Source organism: Annulohypoxylon maeteangense (assembly GCF_022496945.1).
Source record: "Annulohypoxylon maeteangense strain CBS 123835 unplaced genomic scaffold GGS22scaffold_16, whole genome shotgun sequence".
NCBI classification, from domain to species: domain Eukaryota; kingdom Fungi; phylum Ascomycota; class Sordariomycetes; order Xylariales; family Hypoxylaceae; genus Annulohypoxylon; species Annulohypoxylon maeteangense.
This window is the reverse complement of record NW_025953263.1, coordinates 538,123-557,406: the sequence shown is the minus strand read 5'-3', so window position 1 is coordinate 557,406 and position 19,284 is coordinate 538,123. Positions and strand designations below refer to the sequence as shown.

Genomic DNA, 19,284 nt, shown 5'->3' with positions numbered 1-19,284 from the left:
AAATTTAGCAGTAAATCTACCTGTAAATTAATGTTCTGAACGGTGTCTAGGCCCCGCAATGTCAGCTGAAAGTGACAGGGTCAAAGCTCCCGAACCGATGACTCGGATGTACTAGGTACTTCGTACAGCTGTAAGAAATACCTACAGGCACGTGAAGTCGCATGCGCTCTCTAAATTCTCAGACCCACCACTATACTTTCTTCACGCGTTAAACGCGTTCAACACCTCTTAAGGCACAAATCACCAATTCCCAATCACCAACAGAGCACTTGCCAAATCTCTAGATCCACATCATTTGGGCACTAGTCTTTAGCAAGGAGTGTCAAGATGCCTAATAACATGCACCATTACTCTACACATCCCATGTTATAGACGATGTTTTTACTCTCAGTAAAATATGGCGAAGAATCCGAAATCGACGGCAGAGCTGGGTTCTCCCCAGTCCTCTATTCCCGATCTTTTTGAAGAGAAACGACTCCAACGGCGTCTATTCAGAATACCTACCGATCAACGCAAACTTCTCGAAAATTCGCAATCATGGGCAACATTTCAAAGCAACTGCTCTGTGCCTTTTCTTAACGTCCCGTCTCATGTTATAGAAAATTTGAAAAGATGTCACTCTCGGCATTTAGAAGAGAAGAAACCAGAAGAATTACAGAAGCTAGAGGATCAACAGGAACCACGGAAACCATGGGATCCGCAGGAATCAGAAGAATTGGAAGAATCGGATGAATTAGACAAACCATCGCATTCTCTGCACTGTCAACATTCAGACGATAATCAAGATGAAAGAGAGGACAGTCCGGCCCCAAGTCTTAAATCTCAAGCTTCGTATTGGTCGCCTAGTCCGGAAAGCAACAAATACCCACCAAAGAATATTGGTAACAAAGAGACTCCGCTGCAATTCGATACACAACTACCCCCGGTGTCATCTCCTCGTCCCACGGAGCCCATGAGGTTTACAAAGCCAGCCTCAGTCAAACGAGAACCGCTGTATTTCCCATCAAGCAACCAAGAAGAGGAAGCTCTCGATGTTGAAGTGCCAACAGCAATTAGTGACATCATTCCATCTTTGAATAAGTCAGCCGTTTCGACGTTTGCGACGCCGCCCTCTGCCCAGATTGTGCCGTGCACTCTCCCATTATCAGAAGAAGTCCCCAGGCAGCAAGTAACGATAAAGAAGCAGCGGGTTTACAAACCTGTTCCTCAATTGTATCGACCAACAAACCAACCGGTGCCGACACATCTTAATTGCAACGCGGCGCAATTAGGGCATATAACTTCGCCCACTACTGATATTCAAAGTTCTATATCGACAACCAATACATCCTCCTCCATCATACCTTCTACTATGCCGGGCGAAGCCTTTTCCCAAGGCGTGCCTAATTGGAATGCCAACCTAGCTACTTCTCCATCTAAGGAGTCTCATATCAGCCACGATGAGCTTAATGTTCAAAATTCCCCGCAAGCCCAATGTCTGTCACCCGAATACCGGCCTCAGTCACCAATACTGAGATCGTCGCCACCTATTCTACCTATTCCTCAGAGTCGGCTCACAGCCGACGCCGTACTGCCCTCGGGCACGGATTCGCAACCCCCGTTCGTTCGTTACACAGTGACATATCCCAATTACAATGGGACAATTAGGGATTTTGTAACGGCTTGCATGTATATCCAACTTCAGCAACGAAGGATACGAACATCACTTTATGACGACTTCATCCGAGCCTGGCATGAAGGATATGTGCCGTACGTTCAGAGTTGCGACGATACTGATTTTCCTGTCAAACCATTAAATGCCATCGAGTGGTTCAACGGAATCGATGATGACCCGCTATTTACATCGCGAATCATTACAAAGCAGAATCTTCAGTCGACACTCAATCATTATCCAGATGAGCTTCGTTCTGCTCAGAGCCTCTTAGGCCTGACACCTTCGCAAGCCCAGGAAATAACGAGTTCTCCTGACGCTGCTCTACTTGTGGAGGGCTATAAACCCGTCTCAAAAGGCGAGGATGACGTCGTTATGCAGGAGTCAAGTAGAACAATGCACAGCATTTCAACGCCAGCGAGTGTCGATTCTACACATTTAGAACCAGCTATTTCTATGCAGCCACCCATGGAAAAGAGTAGAGCCATGCCTCTGCACAAGTCCTTTGGTGAAATAGAGAAGCGACCAGCCGCCACCAAAGTATTAGCGCGATCCTTTTCCGATGTAACTCGTCAAAAGAGGAAAGCTGCTGATGAACTCGGTGGCAATGTACCGAAACGTCTATCAGTTAACGCCCTTCCACGTTCTGAGGCGGAAAACGGTACCGGCCTCGACCCTGACATTCCCAGCAGTACGATGCAATCTTCTATCCCGCCGAGCTCTATTGCGCCAAGCTCTACGGCAGGCAGTAGAAATAGTAAGAAGAAATACATGGACGATTTGAAGTTTAAGATGTCCATAGAACGATGGAGGAAGAAACGAGGAAAGCAGATTCCAAGCTCGGCGCCTGTGAGCAATACCCCGACATCTGCTCAGAGAGAATGAGAGACATTGTAAAGAGATATGTGTACTGTCGGGTTGGTTGGTGGTGCTTTGGGAGCAACTGGTGCATGTTATACGGCTAAGATACCCCTTTCTACTATTGCTGATACTAGCAAATGCAAAACTCATATGAACAAGACTTGCGAAGACTCTTGATGCCAGACGTTTCATGAATGCCACCTTCCAGTTCATCAGCAGAACTAGACACATCAAACAACGACCCGGCCTACGTGTCGTATTAGGCAACAAATGTGACACGTCAAATGGTATACTCTAATACTCACGCCACAGCTAGTATTTCTCAGGACTGTATCCTTGATTCTCCCCCGTGCTCCACTCGTTTAAAAATGCCAAGAAATTTCAATTAGTAAACTTGGGTTTACTGGTTACTAACACAGTTGACGTTGTTTTATTTCTCGAGATACGAACGTAGAATAATACGTGTTCTCATATAACCTGAGTTAACAAGACTCACCTATTCATGACTACCTAGGTACGATTCTGGTTGATCGTTATCTTCGTAGGCGCAAGAGGGGTGGCGTATCAGATTGTGAGTCATCTTGTATTTGCCAAATTCGCATGCCACCGCAATTAGTGAGTTGAGCCCGACATCTTATACACGCGACAATATCGTACACGTACATCACCCATCCCCAACTTTCCAGATTCCGTCGTCCTCAACTTGCTTCGGTTGCGGCGCTGGACAGTCGAGGTTTACTTCGCCTGCTCTTTCCTCCGTTGCTCCTCTTCCGGCGTCATAGTCCGCAACTGCAAGGCGTGAATACCCCCCTCCTGAGCCATCTCGCTCTCGAGCAGCTGGTAGATGATGCGATGTCGGGCGGGCTGCATCTTGGACCTGAAAGCCTCGGAGGTGATTACCAGTCTGAAGTGCGTCTCCTTGGAAGTGCTACCCACCATGGGCTGGTGGTGTGCGTGCTTGTGAGAGTCGTTGAAGATCTCCAGGGTCGAGGGCTTGAGAGCCTCAGTGATCTGAGTGATGCGGAGGTAGCTGATTAGTGAGACCGCTTACTATATTATACTCATGCGGGGGCCCTAGGCTGAGTGTGCATATTCACCTTTGCCCGAATGGCATCCTCCATCGGTGTATTGGAGGTCACGGATGATGCCATGATGGAGAGCTGTCTGGTCGCCCTGCTGGTCCAGGCTCGCACGTGTTTCTGCAACATGTAGGTGTCTATGTGAGATTTAGGATGTGAGGTTACCCCGATCCTGTTTCGGCCAGGTTTTTTTTTGGGTGTCGATGGGTGTCGAGAGCCCTAGGATCGAATCTTTTAAATTCCCGATCAGATATGGTGTAGACCAAAAAGGGGAGGTAGGGTTCCAGTGTAGGTGGTGAAACGGACGAATGATGAAAGATAGCAGAAACTGAAGTTACAAAAGTGACTATATCGAGTAGGTACGTACATATGTCTACGTCCCTAGGTGCATTCAGGTGCGTTCAAGTACGTTTAGTGGGGCGAGCTAGGATATTTTAGGCCGGCCGATGTAAGCATGCGGACCGGGACGAGTTAAAGTTACTGGAACTAATTGACCAATAAGGTTAAGTTACGGTAGAAAAAGCGACCCCGAGAGAATCCTCAACCCTCAACAATTCAAATCCGTCTCTAACTTCATTCTTCGTCTTACGACTTTTAGAGCTTAACACACTTAACACCCAACGGTGATCTCGGGCATATTCGAAACGAGTGTCCGAAGTTCTGGAAGCTCCAATGATAGAGTCTACCAATCTACCAACCTAGCAGTATCGACTCAATCTAGAATATACATACCAAAAGTACACAAAGAATAAGAAAAAAAAGTACCTATCAACGGATCTAACTGGACCGACTTACAGCATCTTCCCCCCTGTTCGCGAGTTCTTGGTATTTGAAATACCCATTTTCCCCATCCATCCTCCGGCTCATCCTCCTGCCTATTCAGAAGGATTTGCATGGGGGGTTATTATGTCAAAAGAGAGAGAAGGAGGTTTTGGGACTACTTAATACACCTACACTCTTCTTCCTTTAATACCCCGTGATGCGATTGAGTGGTACCGGGCTTCATCTAATCGTTAATGCTCCGTCGTCATTCCAGCTGCTTAAGTCTGTTTCAGCCGCGCATTGTTTAACTCGTGGTTTTATTGCATCTATTGCTTCTCCATATACTACATATATTACCCCTCGTCCTGGCCAGCGTTATTATCAGCGTTCTTGTTCCTCAATTTGCTCAAACAAATCTCCCCTCTTCGGCAATTTCACAAACCAAGTCAGGATGGCTTCCACTCTGACGCTTCCGAAGTTGCCCATCTTCGAAGCTATCGCAAGCCATAACCCACAATCAACAGCTATCGTTCACTGTCTATCTCGTCGGACATTCAAGTACGGCGAACTTCTTCCAGATGTATCTCGCGTGCGTGACAGGATACTAGAGGCTGCGGGCAAGTCGGACATCCGGGGCGAGCGGGTGGCTTTTCTAATAGAAAACAGTTATGATTATGTTGGTATGGGCTGACCAGATCCACCACCGCATATGACGTAAACTTGCTGACGGGCGCAATCTAGTCACATATCTCGCTGTTCTAGCGTCGCACGCGATCGCCCTACCACTATCGCCTCCATTCCCAGCTCCTGAGCTACAATACATCCTATCACAATCTGGAGCTATACTATTACTGCATTCGTCAAAGTATGCCTCGAAAGTCGACGAAGTTCTCAACACACCGAGCAAGGAACTCGATGTCACGCCATCACCAATTCCTATCGAATTGCCGAAGCACTTCGGTGCAATTTCAGAAACATTCGAGCCGGTTGAACTCGTTGAGGATGATGCGGAGGGTGCTGGTATGATGCTTTACACATCGGGCACGACCAACCGACCGAAAGGTGTGTTGTTGCCAGAAAGTGCGCTTACAGCCCAGGCCCGTGCCCTGATTGAGGCCTGGAAATATGCGCCCTCGGATCGTCTGTTACACGTGCTACCCCTCCACCATATCCATGGCACGGTGAACGCAGTACTCACACCCCTCTTTGCCGGCAGCAGTATTGAATTCCTTTTCCCTTTCAATGCTGACACGGTATGGCGACGATTTGCATCTCCGTTCCTAGACTCGCCTCAAGTTGCTGCTGCAGTCAAGGCCAATGAAGTTTCTCATCCGGTGAAGACAAACGGTATCACAAATGGCGTCAAACCCAATGGTATTGCTAAGCCTATTACAAACGGCATTGCCCACCCGGTTGTGAAGACAAATGGTTTCCATCCTCCCATCGCGGAGCCGAACGGTATCGTCACTCCGATCACAGAGACGAATGGTACTATCACTCCGGCTCTAGAACTCGGAGGATTCGGCAATCCTGCTTCGTCAGAAATCAGCCGCCTAGCAGCGGTGATTAGCCACCTCGCTGCCGAAGTAAACAACCTGGCCGCTAAGATCAGCCAGCCCAGTCAGCCGTTCGCTCTAACGAACGGCTTTAACCACGCCATTTCTCAGCAGACCAACGGCGCCATCCCATCGCCGGCTCTATCGGCTAAAGGATTTGATACCCCGATCGCATCGACCAATGGCATCACCACACCGGTCGCGGAGCCTACTGTTCCCGTTAAGCAACCAGAGCCTCCCAAGGTCACAGCCCCCGCTACCGAGGACAAGTACAAGAACATGTCGAGGGTCAAGATCACATTCTTCACCGTCGTACCCACAGTCTACACACGCCTGCTTTCCACACATAAGACGCTGTCGCCTACCGCTGCAGAGGCTGGCCGCATTGCTATCAGCCCCGAACACATGCGTGTCTCAATCTCGGGATCCGCTGCGCTTCCCACACCCGTCAAGCGCGCGTGGCGTGAGTTGAGCCGCGGCAATGTTCTGCTCGAGCGCTACGGCATGACAGAAGTCGGCATGGCCCTATCCTGCGGTCTCGACTTCGGCGACCGTGTCGATGGCAGTGTCGGATGGCCACTACCCGGTGTTGAAGCACGACTCGTGGACAGCGAGACAGGCATCCTTGTCGAGGATGACTTCTCCCTGGATCCGGAAGCTAGTGGTGAAGTAAAGGAACGCTCCGGCGAAATTCAACTCCGCGGCAAGAACGTATTCAGGGAATACTGGGCCAACCCTACAGCCACAGCTAAGGAATTTGTACCCGCAGAAGACGGAAAGGGACCATGGTTCAAAACCGGCGACGTTGCGGTCCGCAGGCCAGTACTCACGGCCGGAAATGCGGTCAGCGGCGAGTGGGCCCAGGGACCCATGTACTTCATCCTCGGCCGCCAAAGCGCAGATATCATCAAATCAGGTGGAGAAAAGGTATCCGCACTCGAAGTTGAGCGCGAACTCCTCTCCCTCCCCGAAATCTCCGAGGCCGCTGTCGTCGCCGTCCCATCAGGGAAATGGGGACAAAAGGTCGGCGCTGTTCTCATCCATTCTCCCGAGTACTTAAGAGATCATGCCTCCTGGAGACCTCTGGATATGCGGCGCGCGCTTAAGGGAAGACTAGCGAATTATAAGATCCCCCAGGTACTCAGGATAGTCGAACATATCCCGAGGAACGCGATGGGGAAGATTAACAAGAAGGATTTGCTCAGGAAGGTGTTCTTGGATGATTTTAGTGGGGACGAGATGTAGACCTCCCTATTTGAGTGAGCTGGGCGGGGTAAGGGGAAGAGGGGGGGTATTACTACCCCCGATACCTACCTACCTATGTTGTAGGTAAACATCATGTTGGATATAGGAGGTGCGGAGGTATTTGATATCATGATTCGGGTATGATGGAGATGCTAAGTTATCATCCGAAGGAACGGGATGAATAGGATCCTTTCAGATCCAACAATGAGAACAGGAGGACGAACAAACCGAGCAAAGCTCGCCATACTAAGATGGGATAAGATGAGACGAAACGAAACGAAATGAAGCAAGGTGCTGTCGTATAACACAGCCGGGTCAACATGGTTGAGAGCTTAACGGGATTTACATATCTACGCGGAGGACTTATATCTGTCTATATTTGTTCTATATTCCGTCTTCGATGGGCCTTCATCGTCTGTATATAGGGAAATTCCTTTTCCTTCCTTGACACCCCCTCTTCTCTTTTTTTTCTTCTACTTCCTCGGCGGCCTAGTTATCCTTTACAACTGTAGAGTTAGAATGAACGAGGCTCGCTCGCCACCATAGGGTTAGTACCTAACTTAGTTACGTACCTATTTCCAATTCGAATGTTAGTTACAAGAAAAGTTTACTTCTCTGAAACAAAAGAATTATCTACGTCAAATCACAATCATGTTTAAGACTTGGGGCTTCATATTAATTCGTGTAATATCGTCTGCGATCTGCGGAAAACAAGGTGCCGTAGCATTACATGCTTTAAGCAGATAGAAGTGCAGCGCAGCTGATGAGCATATCGTACTCATTCTCCCCGGACCCTTGCGAATAGGTGCCAGAGGCGAAATGCATATCATGCCGAGGACTAGGCGACTACTCGTTCCAAGTAGAATAAACCCTCCTCCCCATCATTAACCATAATATCCTGCATCGGTGACTAGAAAGAGATCGCTAGCGAGCGTACCAGGCTCTCTCTCCTTGAGAATACCAGCTGATGAGAGGCATAACACATTATGCTGCCAAAACTGCAGACCGTCCATTAAACCTTCGCTTAAACCGTGAACTTGGCCTTGGCTCGGGTGCTGCCACTGTGAGCAGAGTCGGTATGACCGGAGAACTCGACGACTTCGTTAGGAGGGAGCTTGAGAATGTCCTTGAACTGCTTGCCAATAGCGAGCAAGATCTTCTGGCCCTTATCAAGAGGTCGTCCTTTGCCGCCAGACACATCACCGTCTCCTCGTCCCGGGATGCTCTTTCCTATAGTCCGGGTCCAGACGCCGATACGGTAGAAGGCCTTCCGGACGTTGACGACAACACCCATGACCTCACCATCATCCTCTTCCTCGAGAGTCTCGCCGATAGCGGCTAGCATAGTGTGCAGCCAAAGGTCGTTGATGTCAACGTTGCGCTTATCCTTGAACTGGTAAGACCACTTTCCGCCATGCTTGTTCTGGGGGTCCTCCCATTCGGGTCGCACACCCTCCTTGAATAGGTGGTAGTCTGACTTGAGGGCCAGGTCGGAAACGGGGGCAATATTGTTCTGTGGTGATTAAAGTCAGACACAAAAAGTAACAAAATTCCGGGAGAAGATGCCTACATAGATGCCCCAGAACTCCTCTACTGAATTGAAGGTAATAACTTCCTTGAGCAAGTCGTTCCAGTTGTCTCCCTGTTTGATATTAGCGTCGGTCCTTAAAAATTATGCGACGTGCTGAACAATCGAGATACTACTAACCTTGCCGCTGGAGGGCTTGGTAAACCATAGGGTCCATTTGTTCTGAAGAGGGTGTTTGACATTGAAGTTATCTTTGTCGTGGAACACCGTAATCAGATTGCCATTGCTCTCCGAATCCGAGGATTTGGAATCTCCGTTGGGAGAAATGGGGATAGTGGTGAGATCAACTTGTTCGGACATCTCGAGTTACAGTTAAAACACTCGAAAGTGGTAGGGCGGATGTAAACGAAAGATTCGTTTGAAGTGAGGAGAAAATGGTAGATGTTTTCTGTTTGCGACTTGAAATTTGTCAGGAAGAGGCACAGGTTAGGTTGTAAGGTAGGTGCTCCGTAGATTTAGCTAAATAATAGATGATTCGTAGTTGCCCAAGGACCAAATGAATATAAGCCCTAAGTCGCAAGAACCTTAAATATTATGACAAAATATCTCCTAGCGCGATAGCAGTGAGGAAGGTTCAAGTCGTAGATTGAGGAGGAGAGGTAAATTGCGATGGAGGGGCAAGCGTCGTGATCAACGGTCGCAGGAGTGACGATTGACGTTTGTGGGAGCCGTCAAAAAGTAGCAAGTGTTGATGAACTTTGGTGAAAGTTCTCGTTTCAAGCAGAGGAATGCGAATGCGGGTTGCGGGTTGCGACTTTGCGCCAGGCAGAAGTCAAAGAATTCTCGTCAGTGTTTGTCGTAAAAGAAGAAGGCCGTTTTTTGCCAGCGTCGTGATGAATCAAAAGTTATTTGCATTTGTTTTGTCGCAGTAGTGGGGCCAAATGAGAAATCGCAACGTCCGGTTTCAGCATAAATGATAAATTTAACGTTGTATGCACAATTCCAGAAACCCATTGTTTTAAGGGGGCTTTAAAGGGGCTGAAGGGGGCTTAAGGGGGCACTTATGAATTAAGTAACCAGTGCGAAGTGTGGCATTGTGGCGGTGCTAGGGTAAGACCATGTCCCACACTTGGCAGGATTCACACAGTCTTCCTTCTTCACCAACTGCATGTCAACCAGACAATGAACCATGGTCACCTCATGTCTCGCTCTATCAATACATGATCAGCATTATTATTATGACTCACTACCAAGAGAAAGCCTAATGAAATGCATATATATAGGTTACACAGTAGTCAAATGCAATTGTACAGTTTTAGAAATTGACCCATCAACAGTCCTATGCTCACCATCTCAAAGTCGACTTAAGACCTCCTTTTTCAGTTTATCAGAGCCTTAGTCATGGATAATCTATCCTTTAGTACAGTCATATATCTGCCTTTGAAAAACTTACCACTATGGCGTTAGACATATCTCGGGGTGAGGGACTCCTTCTCAACCCTCGTGGCCCCAACGGACCTCCGATAACAGCAAATGGCATCGATTTCTCTCAAACCCCCTTATCGGATCAATATACCCCCTATTTTGCAATGACAATAGACAATCTCCTTACTCCAGAAGAATGCGCTGCTGTCTTAGCATCCGCAGGCTCAGATTGGAAGATGCTAAATAAAGGGGACTCATGGCGCGAGTGTGAGAGAATCTACTCTGTATCGCCGGAATGGGCCTGGGCTCTTTCCGAGAGGCTGATGCCATACCTTCCCGAAGATGTGAAAGTCTTGAGAAAGGGTGATGTGTTAGCCGAGAATATTGCAGGCCTATCCAACCTCAGGGCCAGTCAGGGAGCTGCTAAGACAGTCTGGAGACTCAATGGGGCTAACGAGAGGCTAAGCTTCCTGCGTTACCATCCCGGGAATCACTTCAAGTCGCATTGCGATGCGTTATACTCGCCCAGTGACAAAGAGAAGAGTTTTCTTACGTGTCAGATATACTTGAATGATATGCCGAGGGGAGAAAACCTAGGAGAGAGTTCTGGTGGAGAGACGAGGTTCTGGCCAAGTCGTGTGGGTACAGGAAGGAAGAAGAATTCCAATAACATGGAAAAGGAAAGTGAGCTGCAAATTGAAGATGAAGCATTCTTGGATGTCGAGCCTAAGATGGGTCGAGCCTTGGTTTTCCAACAGCGTATGCTATGGCATTCTGGACAGGAGGTCAAAAATGGAGAGAAGTTCACTGTCCGGCTGGATTTGATGTATGAACACCACTTTGAGAAATTTTCTAGATAGAGGCCCTTATTTCACGGATATTATGTCAATGTGTGACTATATTATATCAGTTTCGAGTTCCCTTTCAGAATAGAAAGCAATAAAATGATCTAACCAATGCCAATCTCTTTTTCGCGTTATAACCCAAATTTGTCCTAAGCAGATAGGTACTCGTGAGTTAACATGCAATCAGTAGCTATTCGACCTCGATAGATTGAGAGTAAAAGCGAGTGATGGGTAGAGGTGACAGAGAATGCATTTTCCCACGACCATGCTCACTCTGAATTCTCGTTCACATACAATGACAAGAGAACAAGTTCATTATCTATGCCAAATCGTCAGTTGCAAGTCATGGCATACGTGGTGGGTAAAGGACTCGAGTTGAAGAACGAGACCAAATACAAGTACATATATAATAATACAGAAACCAAGATCTCCATTCCCAAATCGCCTTTCACCCATTCCTTTAAGCGATTTTCTTTTTTACAATCTCATTATGGCGAATACTTTCGTTAGAGTATTTAAGAAAAGGGGCTGCTACCTCGACCGCCTAGCCCCTGAGTTGATCATTAACATCGTTTCTATGCTTCCAGACGTGAAATCGGTTCTAGCACTCGGTTCGACTTCGCACAAATACCGTGCTATCACCATACACAATGAAGGCACGATTGCTCGGAACATGGCCGTCAAGATCCTTGGAGACGATGATCCCGAGGTAGTCCGACTAGCATTCTTAGCCTGTAAAGCCACTCTCATCAAAAACCCAGACGCTCGCCTTATCCGTAAGTTCATCAAGAATTACGTCAACCCGGCCGACCATGCACCATTTCTCTACCGACTCCGCGCAGTCGATTTAATGGGCGATTTGAGCGCAAGCGTTGAGCTCCTGCTGGATTGGACTTCGACGTACGCCACATTGTGGCCCGTCAAGGTAGATAACAGGGCCTTCACGGCTACCGAAACCACGCGAATGAGACGAATCATCTACCTGGCCGAGGCTGGAATTAGGCTACTCCATACTATCCCAAAACCCAGGGTCTCGCAACTCGCAGACAGATTCTGGCGCTCCTTTCCGCTCTGGGATGTCGATCGGGCTTATGCGTTTCTGAGGATGATAAGTTCCTCGCATTGGTGTTGTAAGTTTTCTATTTATCCACCTTGTTATTACTATTATACGACAATGTTCAAATTAAAACTTACTGACTGCGTAGGCCATGACTGGAGTTTACTCACTGCTGGCCGCGGAATGGCAGAGCCGTACGGCTTCCCGTGGCACGCACACGACGAACTCCGGGAAAAGTTGTATATACTTCATTTCACTATGTGGTACGACAATCCTATAATGGACGAGCCTGACCTCGTATATTTCCTGGGACACCCATGGGCAAGCCACTCCTTCTGCGACTTTTTCAACCAATGTGTGGACCGACCGTCTCTTACCTGGACATCGCAGAGAACATGGTATAGCGGATTGGATCGAGATGACATCGAATGGACAACAGTATGCGGTTACTACGACCCCGGCGTGTTCAACCTTCGTCGAAATTGTGACTGGTTCTTCCTGATAGCAGACGAGGACCGACGTCAACGGGTAATAGACCAAGGACTCATTTGGGCTTGGAGCACCGAGCCAGAGGGAGAGGAATTAACAGGCGCAGACCCTGGACCAGCTGCGATCGTGTGGCGCGAGGACCCAGCCCACTTCGGTTGGAAAGGCCCCGTTGGCAGACCAGTACCTATCCGAGACATAATGACGAGACAATACGTGTAGTAGCTCTGCTACGTTAGGGAACGAATCGGTCGGTACGGGGTAGGACGAGAGAGACAGAAAGAGAGATATTTGGTTACTTGACTGGATATACCTACCTAGTGTATCGATTGAATATAACATGTATTGAAATCGCAGTTGGTCCTAATACTGAATCCCCATGAACCGATATAATGGTGAATTTAGTATTAGTTCGTCAAATTGGAATACCTGCCTACTGATAGATCGTCACCCAGCTCCTCAAAATCAAACTGTAATCTCACCATCCTTCACTAATCGACGAATAGTATCAATAGTGCCATGAACAGCCATCTTCGCCGTCTACCCCCCAAACCTAATTAGCAAAGTCCCCAACACAGAAATCACGACACAAACTCACCGTCCAACTCCTCTCCTCTAAAACTTTAGCCTCCTGGCTCCCCTCCTTAACGCCAGGGTACCTCCACTCAAACGCATACGTCATCATCAACTTCCCATCGGGGCCCTCGCTCACGATATTCGAAACCGTGCTCCCATCCGGCTGTTTGAAATCGATTCTGCACGGCGCGAAATGCATACACACCTCTCTAACCAACGCGCCTCCGCTCCCAGCAGCCGGTTCCGAGCCGGTTTTGAACCGGACCTCGCGCGTGACCGTGACGTTGCCGGAGGCGTGGTCCTGTTCCTCGACTAATACTATGCACTCCTCGATAATCGGGACGAAGTCCTGCGCGCGGAGGACCTTGCGTTTGAGCCCGGCCCAGACCTGGGCTTGGTTTAGGGTGGGCGAGGCCTTGGAGGCGTTTATGGGGGCTGTGTAGGCGAGGTTGAAAGTGACCATTTTGACCTATGGATCTGGCTTCTGGGGTGCGGGATCTGGGGTGATGCAAGGAGGTTAGATGTTGATACTAGCTCGTTGTGGAACCGTTGTGGAAGTTAGCTTAACGAATTGGTTCAAACGTTCTTTCTGCTGTGTCTACTCCGAACTGTGACATCTCGAGAAAGGAAAGAAGAGAACGGGATGGGAAGTAGGAAGGTACCGCTGACGTCAGGAGGTGAATTAGTTCCGGCGGGTTGGACCTGGCGTTGGGGAGAGTCCGGTCCTATGGTACCTACCGCTAAGATATGGCACATGATAACTCACCTACCGTACGATTCCTGGCAATTACCCACTGTTTCACCAAATCTTCGGGGCCGACGGGTGTCTGCATGAGCTATTATCTAACGGTTTCGGTTTCCCACCGGTAAGATTGCACATTTGACGGCAGGTCCATTCCCTCGGAAAAGCGAGAACTTGGTGCAAACATCGTGTATTCATCCAAAAGCACGTATTGACCAACTCCTTGCCAGGGGTATATACGGCGTGCTGACTTTGTATCCTATTTGAGGAATTCGCGTAATAGATAAAACTAATCATCATTAATTTGTAATGGTTCGATGAAGGTCAATCCACCTTCATCGGGGTCGTTGTCCATCATCCTGATTCCACCAAATCCCTCTTCTTCCGAATCGTAAGCGTGGTCAAAATCGCTATCATCATCGTAGTTAACACGGTGCTCCGTGCCCGGATACGAAGGCGGTGGTTCCACCAGCGTCGTAGTCGTAGATATCGATGGAGTGGTGGAAGCACGTGGCAACTCGCCCAAGTTTGGCAGAGAAGAAGTCGCTCTCGTTGTAGTCTGCGTGGCTTCTCGTTCCTTCGCATCCTTCAACCCGTCCAACTTCGCATTTCTAACACCCACATCGCTCTTGAGCTCCATCACGTTCTTCACGATCGGGTCATACTTCTCATTCTTTTCCGGCTTATCCTCGATATCAATCAAATTGCCCGTCTCGGCCCAATCTTTATCCTTCAGCTCGATCTCGATCTTCCCATCATCTTTCTCAATTGCCCCCTTGCCACCCCTAATGTCGGGGAATCCACATCTCGCCAGTATCTTCGGCACGAGTTCCGGATATCTCATGTGTCCCGTGACCTCATTACTCAGATCCAAATTCTCAACTCCTTCTATATCCCCGGTGATAGCCTGTAGCCCAGCAATGCCCAGTTGCAAACTCGTAGTGCGGTAGAGGAAGCCGAGGATGTAGTCGTTCTCGCTATACACGTTAAAAAGCCGGCCGGATACCACCGTACGCATCATCTCCCAGTACCCATTGTTTGACGGCACCGGTGCCCCGATTAAGACCACCGTGTCTATAAGTCCAAACGCCTTCCTCTCTGCCAATGATCGTAGGCATGAGTAGATGACCCGTGCGCCTAGCGAATATCCGACCAATGTGACAGGTCGTTCTCCTTGAACTCTATTAATTAGAGCGTCAGCTAGAATCCTGCCCGCCTTCTCAGACCGGTTCTTTGCAAGGCTAAACGGATTGTCGATATTAGACGCCGAGTTGAGAAGGAAGATAGGCCACAGGGCGCCCGACAGCGTAGCCAGGACCGTGCGCTGCAGAATCTCAGCTCTCACCGCACTCCACGCCGCCGACGCCACCAAGCCCCTCAATTTCTCGCCTAGAGCCATCAAACTCTTCATCTCGTACCTCAGCGCAAAGACCTCCGTCTCATCACCCAAGGCCCTCCACGGCTTTGTCACGTCTTCTTCAGCCGTAAGCCAGCCGTTAATCCCAATCGTAACCCTCAACCTCCGATCCTTCGCCCCGTCTCCATTCCGATCCGCCCAATCCCTCCCCCACTCCTCCTTCAGCGGGAGAAACTTGAAGTCCTCGACCTCCTTCGCATACTGATCGACCATATCCCCCGTCATCTTCGCGCCAAACGCCCCGAACAGCGTCCCGACCAAAGCCCCATTCATCCAAAAGATACCCAGAAAACTAGCCAGTCCCCCCAACCCAACCGAGCCCATCAACCCCCCAATAACGCCCGCAACAGCCGGCGCCGCAAGCCCGCCCGTAACCCCAATAATCGCCGCGCCCGCCACACTCGCGAGCCCAACCTTCCACAACCTGCCCACCTTCCCCTCCTCCCTGCGTTTCCTCGCCTCCGCCTCAGCCGACATCCCCCCCTCGCCCTGGCCCTGGCCCTCCCTCTCCGCCTTCCTCGCCGCCTCCACCATCGTCGTCGCGACCTCCATCTCCTCCCTATCCAAAAACGCAGGCGGCACCTCCAGCGCGCTCGCAAGATAACACACCAGCGTCCGGGAATATGCCGAGTAATTCCCGATCGCAAGGAGACAGATCAACGTAGCGCTAAGCACCTCTTTCCGATCCTCCATTGAGACAGACGTCAGCCGCGTCGGAATCGGATGGTACAGGCTCTGGAACGCAGATAAGCTCGTCGGCCCTGTACCCGCCATACCCCTCCCACCCCGCGGCGGTAGGGGTGGTGTATCCCCAGCCCCAGCCCCGTCCGTAATTCCAGCACGATTGTCGTCTCTAAAACTCAACAAATCCTCCCCAGCACCAGGCATCTCCCTGCTCCTCGCAGCGAGACCTTCCGCGCGCTTGCGCCGCGCGTCCAGGACCTTCTGGTCGTCGGGCTTGGCGACGACGTCCTTGATCCTGCCGACGGTCTCGTCGCGCCAGGAGTCGAAGTGCAGGAGCGCCGCTTTCCGGAGCCGGACTAGGGCCGGACTGGCCTGCGTTCGCTGCTGCTGCTGCTGCGGGCCGGGTGGGGTGGTGGGTGCGGGGGTGTTGCTGTCCGGGGCTCTGTTAGAAGGAGTGGCTGTGGGAATGGTGTTAGAACGGGATAAAGCCGCCTCTGAGTACGGAGGTGGGTTTCTTGTTGAAGAGGGGAAAGATGGGGATCCGTCTGGGCTGTGTGGAAGTTCTAGTTGCGACCGCATGTATGCGGTGATCTCGATGATTAGGGCGTAGAAGACCTTGCGGCGTGCGAGGTTCAGCGCGACGCGGATGGCGTCGGGCTCGCTGGTGAGAGGAGCCATTGCGAATGGCGATATCTGTAATGTTCCTCTAGATTCGAATGCTCATTTGATTTTTGTAAATACGTATATATATGACGTTGAATACCTACCTAGTAAGTATTTATTTTTATATATGAGTTTAAAAAATCATAATCTGGTTCATGTGCAGTCATGTCCGTACTATTAAGTCGAAGGATTTCAGAGCTCTCCAATTTTCTTACGAGCCCTAATAAGGCTTCAGCTTACCACTAAATCAGCTCTAGGCAGCCGAATTAATTCAACACGCCATTCCGCGGCGCAGGACTTCATGTTACACGCCGTCCAGCCTCTTCGAGGCATGACAATTTGATCTTGCTCTTCAATTATCGCAATACTCGCGTTCCAATATGGTTATTAGGTGTCAATGAATTCATTCTAATGTTGTGAGTACTAGGTACTTTGGACTACATTACCATACAACACCATACAACTATTCATATTTCTTTTAGTTATTCCTGCAGCGACCTCTGGTACACTCCCGCCACCACTTTTCATTTCCGTGTAGGGATTCGAGCGTGTATTTCCTCTGCTAGTAGTTGCTTGATCTACACGATGGATTTTCTAAAGAGACTTGGGCCTTGCTCACGGAAGTATTTCCCAGAATCCTCCTGCGCGATCATCATCTGAATAGTCATCCAAACTGCTATCACTCTCAATCTGCTCCGCAACTTCAGCCATCGATTCTAACCCTTCCTTCAGTGCGAGTCCCTTTAATCTAGCTTTCAGCTGCTTACTGTACCCCCCCTTTTTCAGTACGAATTTAAGCATAGCCGTGTGCTCCTGTAGTAGGGTAAGCCCAGCAATCCTGTAGTAGAATTTCGTGATATCTGCATCGTAGTCAAGGAGCTTACGCATAATGGCAAAACTCCCACGTGCGGCTGCAACGACAAGGGGCGACTTGTATTCAGGGCTACGAAAGTCTCGGTATGTATCATGCTTTGTGTAGAAGTTAGGGTCAATGCCATGGTCTAAGAGTAATTCAACTATCTTCTCATGACCCCTACTGACTGCTTCCATCAACGGTCCGATGTAAGCTCTATCTTTGTCAATGGCTGACGTCGAATGAAAATAATATTCGTTCCAAGGCACTGGCGACCGGCGTTGGCGCCAAATGTCTTGGTCCCCACTATATCGGCTCAGATGTAGTATATCTCGAACAGCGTTTAGATTGCCTAATTTGGCATTTTCCAATAGATTACTCTTATGCTGTCTTATAAAATAACCTTCAAGCTTAAAAAGGTCGGCATGGTCATGCATGGGAAAGGACCAAAAATTGATATATCTTCCAGGTCCAGATAGTCGATCAGGTACCGTCTGTCCGTATAGCGAAACGAGTAGCCGGATTATACCCATATCCCCGCGTTCATTCGCACCCTCAATAGCTAAGTTAAAAAAACCATAAGATCTTGTAGATCTGCATGTGAATGTGTGTTTATGGAAAAGCTTCAACATCTCGGGGTGACCAGCAAACGCGGCGTAGAAGACAGGTTCTTTGAATAGAGCAGTACGTATCAAAGGACAGAGGCCTTCGTTTATCAGTTGTTCCGCTACTTTCAGATCGCCAAGGTGGGCTGCGGCGCTGAGGATGTCATAGTCTATATTCGGAGATTCATTCTGGTATTCAGGTTTGATTTCATCGGAGGAGTCGGAGGAGTAGGAGTAGGAGTCGGGTTCATCATCGGAGGAGGAGAGGTCAGGTTCATTGGCGGAGTCGGGGAGGTCGGGTTCATCGGAGGAGTTGGAGAGGTCAGGTTCATTGGCAGAGTCGGGGAGGCCGGGTTCATCCAAGGAGTCGAGAGGGTCGGGTTCATTGAAGGAGTTGGAGAGGTCGGGACTGTCGGGTTCATCAATCGCAAAGACACGATCGAAGACGGCCCAACAGAGAGAATCAAGAGTAGAGTCGAAGTCTCCTCCTGTACGGACACAGTATTCCTCTACTACTCGGCGCATCTCGAAGCATCTTCCAACATTAGGATCGGTTTCACATCGAACCCGATACGAAACATAGTCATGCCAAAATTTCTCAGCGCCATGTCTGTTGCAAGTACGCCAAATAGCGACACTATGAGAAGACCGCAGAACGTGAACCGGAAGCTGTGTCCGGAATAGCACGGGACCAATAGCATGGTAGAATTGTCCTATATAACAGACACAGAGTTAACGTGAGTATAACAGAGCGTAGAGAGATTGTACGTACGGCAAACGAGCTTCAGCCTAAGTGCTCGGACAAGTCCACGTGAGAGAACGGCGAAGAAGAGGATATTGTGAAATATCTCTACCGGAAGGTCGAGGAGCTTCATTGTTTAGAGCTGATTTTATGAAGACTCAAGCTATAACAAAGTTGTTAGGAGATGGACCACAAACAAGAGCCCCTTTTTGATGATTTTGAGGAAGTTTCGTTTGAACATGACACGAAAACTCTTTCACTCTCAAGTACTTGTACCACCTGTCTGCCTAATGTATCTACCCGTGTGGCGTCGCCAACTTCCAAGTTCCCTTGCTAAATCCACCCATTTATATATGGTACATAGATGGACAAAATTAAACGTTTACTCACACTTAAACGTTTTATATTTTCAAATATTCGGAAAAAAGTTCAACGTTTCTTTCAAATCGATGTTTGGCGATACTGTGAGGCCCTGATCTGGTGTGTGTAACCCTTTTTGATCTTGTT

General features: G+C 49.1%; 9 protein-coding genes across 9 annotated transcripts; 4 read left to right on the top strand and 5 right to left on the bottom strand.

Moving 5' to 3' along the window:
* Positions 1–656: 656 nt before the first annotated feature.
* On the top strand, positions 657–2,697 carry GGS22DRAFT_170567 (uncharacterized protein). Its single transcript, XM_047962460.1, has one exon. The coding sequence runs from the start codon at positions 953–955 to the stop codon at positions 2,534–2,536; it is 1,584 nt and encodes a 527-aa protein (XP_047816095.1). The 5' UTR covers positions 657–952; the 3' UTR covers positions 2,537–2,697.
* A 238-nt stretch (positions 2,698–2,935) lies between these two features.
* GGS22DRAFT_170566 (bola protein) lies at positions 2,936–3,925 on the bottom strand. The gene is made up of 2 exons (XM_047962459.1): positions 3,610–3,925; positions 2,936–3,523 (listed from the first exon to the last, which is right to left on the bottom strand). Exons 1-2 carry the CDS (start codon positions 3,718–3,720, stop codon positions 3,248–3,250), a joined length of 387 nt encoding a protein of 128 aa, XP_047816094.1. The 5' UTR covers positions 3,721–3,925; the 3' UTR covers positions 2,936–3,247.
* Positions 3,926–4,103: 178 nt separating this feature from the next.
* Positions 4,104–7,759, top strand: GGS22DRAFT_170563 (acetyl-CoA synthetase-like protein). Its single transcript, XM_047962458.1, has 2 exons — positions 4,104–5,033; positions 5,095–7,759. Exons 1-2 carry the CDS (start codon positions 4,571–4,573, stop codon positions 7,152–7,154), a joined length of 2,523 nt encoding a protein of 840 aa, XP_047816093.1. The 5' UTR covers positions 4,104–4,570; the 3' UTR covers positions 7,155–7,759.
* A 64-nt stretch (positions 7,760–7,823) lies between these two features.
* On the bottom strand, positions 7,824–9,605 carry GGS22DRAFT_170562 (eukaryotic translation initiation factor 4E). Its single transcript, XM_047962457.1, has 3 exons — positions 8,863–9,605; positions 8,725–8,796; positions 7,824–8,667 (listed from the first exon to the last, which is right to left on the bottom strand). The coding sequence occupies exons 1-3, from the start codon at positions 9,040–9,042 to the stop codon at positions 8,179–8,181; spliced, it is 741 nt and encodes a 246-aa protein (XP_047816092.1). The 5' UTR covers positions 9,043–9,605; the 3' UTR covers positions 7,824–8,178.
* A 249-nt stretch (positions 9,606–9,854) lies between these two features.
* Positions 9,855–11,024, top strand: GGS22DRAFT_49708 (uncharacterized protein). Its single transcript, XM_047967251.1, has one exon. The coding sequence runs from the start codon at positions 10,140–10,142 to the stop codon at positions 10,965–10,967; it is 828 nt and encodes a 275-aa protein (XP_047816091.1). The 5' UTR covers positions 9,855–10,139; the 3' UTR covers positions 10,968–11,024.
* A 418-nt stretch (positions 11,025–11,442) lies between these two features.
* On the top strand, positions 11,443–12,942 carry GGS22DRAFT_195994 (uncharacterized protein; the record flags this gene model as incomplete). Its single annotated transcript, XM_047965754.1, has 2 exons — positions 11,443–12,082; positions 12,158–12,942. 2 exons carry the CDS (start codon positions 11,443–11,445, stop codon positions 12,715–12,717), a joined length of 1,200 nt encoding a protein of 399 aa, XP_047816090.1. The 3' UTR covers positions 12,718–12,942.
* GGS22DRAFT_49704 (DUF1857-domain-containing protein) lies at positions 12,839–13,624 on the bottom strand. Its single transcript, XM_047967250.1, has 2 exons — positions 13,094–13,624; positions 12,839–13,035 (listed from the first exon to the last, which is right to left on the bottom strand). The coding sequence occupies exons 1-2, from the start codon at positions 13,532–13,534 to the stop codon at positions 12,961–12,963; spliced, it is 516 nt and encodes a 171-aa protein (XP_047816089.1). The 5' UTR covers positions 13,535–13,624; the 3' UTR covers positions 12,839–12,960.
* Positions 13,625–13,952: 328 nt separating this feature from the next.
* GGS22DRAFT_49698 (DUF726-domain-containing protein) lies at positions 13,953–16,789 on the bottom strand. The gene has a single exon (XM_047967249.1). The coding sequence runs from the start codon at positions 16,590–16,592 to the stop codon at positions 14,103–14,105; it is 2,490 nt and encodes an 829-aa protein (XP_047816088.1). The 5' UTR covers positions 16,593–16,789; the 3' UTR covers positions 13,953–14,102.
* A 338-nt stretch (positions 16,790–17,127) lies between these two features.
* On the bottom strand, positions 17,128–18,977 carry GGS22DRAFT_195992 (ankyrin repeat-containing domain protein). The gene is made up of 2 exons (XM_047965753.1): positions 18,808–18,977; positions 17,128–18,748 (listed from the first exon to the last, which is right to left on the bottom strand). The coding sequence occupies exons 1-2, from the start codon at positions 18,908–18,910 to the stop codon at positions 17,193–17,195; spliced, it is 1,659 nt and encodes a 552-aa protein (XP_047816087.1). The 5' UTR covers positions 18,911–18,977; the 3' UTR covers positions 17,128–17,192.
* Positions 18,978–19,284: the final 307 nt, after the last annotated feature.

What these genes read in the sequence shown, in the direction of transcription:
- GGS22DRAFT_170567 (XM_047962460.1), top strand. Translation starts at nt 953, where the DNA reads ATGAGGTTTACAAAGCCAGCCTCAGTCAAACGAGAACCGCTGTATTTC.
- GGS22DRAFT_170566 (XM_047962459.1), bottom strand. Translation starts at nt 3,720, where the DNA reads ATGTTGCAGAAACACGTGCGAGCCTGGACCAGCAGGGCGACCAGACAG. An exon ending in AGGATGCCATTCGGGCAAAG is followed by an intron (nt 3,524 to 3,609) that starts GTGAATATGCAC and finishes CGCATCACTCAG; the next exon opens with ATCACTGAGGCTCTCAAGCC.
- GGS22DRAFT_170563 (XM_047962458.1), top strand. Translation starts at nt 4,571, where the DNA reads ATGCGATTGAGTGGTACCGGGCTTCATCTAATCGTTAATGCTCCGTCG. An exon ending in AAACAGTTATGATTATGTTG is followed by an intron (nt 5,034 to 5,094) that starts GTATGGGCTGAC and finishes GGCGCAATCTAG; the next exon opens with TCACATATCTCGCTGTTCTA.
- GGS22DRAFT_170562 (XM_047962457.1), bottom strand. Translation starts at nt 9,042, where the DNA reads ATGTCCGAACAAGTTGATCTCACCACTATCCCCATTTCTCCCAACGGA. An exon ending in CCAAGCCCTCCAGCGGCAAG is followed by an intron (nt 8,797 to 8,862) that starts GTTAGTAGTATC and finishes AATATCAAACAG; the next exon opens with GGAGACAACTGGAACGACTT. An exon ending in AGGAGTTCTGGGGCATCTAT is followed by an intron (nt 8,668 to 8,724) that starts GTAGGCATCTTC and finishes TAATCACCACAG; the next exon opens with AACAATATTGCCCCCGTTTC.
- GGS22DRAFT_49708 (XM_047967251.1), top strand. Translation starts at nt 10,140, where the DNA reads ATGGCGTTAGACATATCTCGGGGTGAGGGACTCCTTCTCAACCCTCGT.
- GGS22DRAFT_49704 (XM_047967250.1), bottom strand. Translation starts at nt 13,534, where the DNA reads ATGGTCACTTTCAACCTCGCCTACACAGCCCCCATAAACGCCTCCAAG. An exon ending in TAGAGGAGAGGAGTTGGACG is followed by an intron (nt 13,036 to 13,093) that starts GTGAGTTTGTGT and finishes TTTGGGGGGTAG; the next exon opens with ACGGCGAAGATGGCTGTTCA.
- GGS22DRAFT_49698 (XM_047967249.1), bottom strand. Translation starts at nt 16,592, where the DNA reads ATGGCTCCTCTCACCAGCGAGCCCGACGCCATCCGCGTCGCGCTGAAC.
- GGS22DRAFT_195992 (XM_047965753.1), bottom strand. Translation starts at nt 18,910, where the DNA reads ATGAAGCTCCTCGACCTTCCGGTAGAGATATTTCACAATATCCTCTTC. An exon ending in TAGGCTGAAGCTCGTTTGCC is followed by an intron (nt 18,749 to 18,807) that starts GTACGTACAATC and finishes TCTGTTATATAG; the next exon opens with GACAATTCTACCATGCTATT.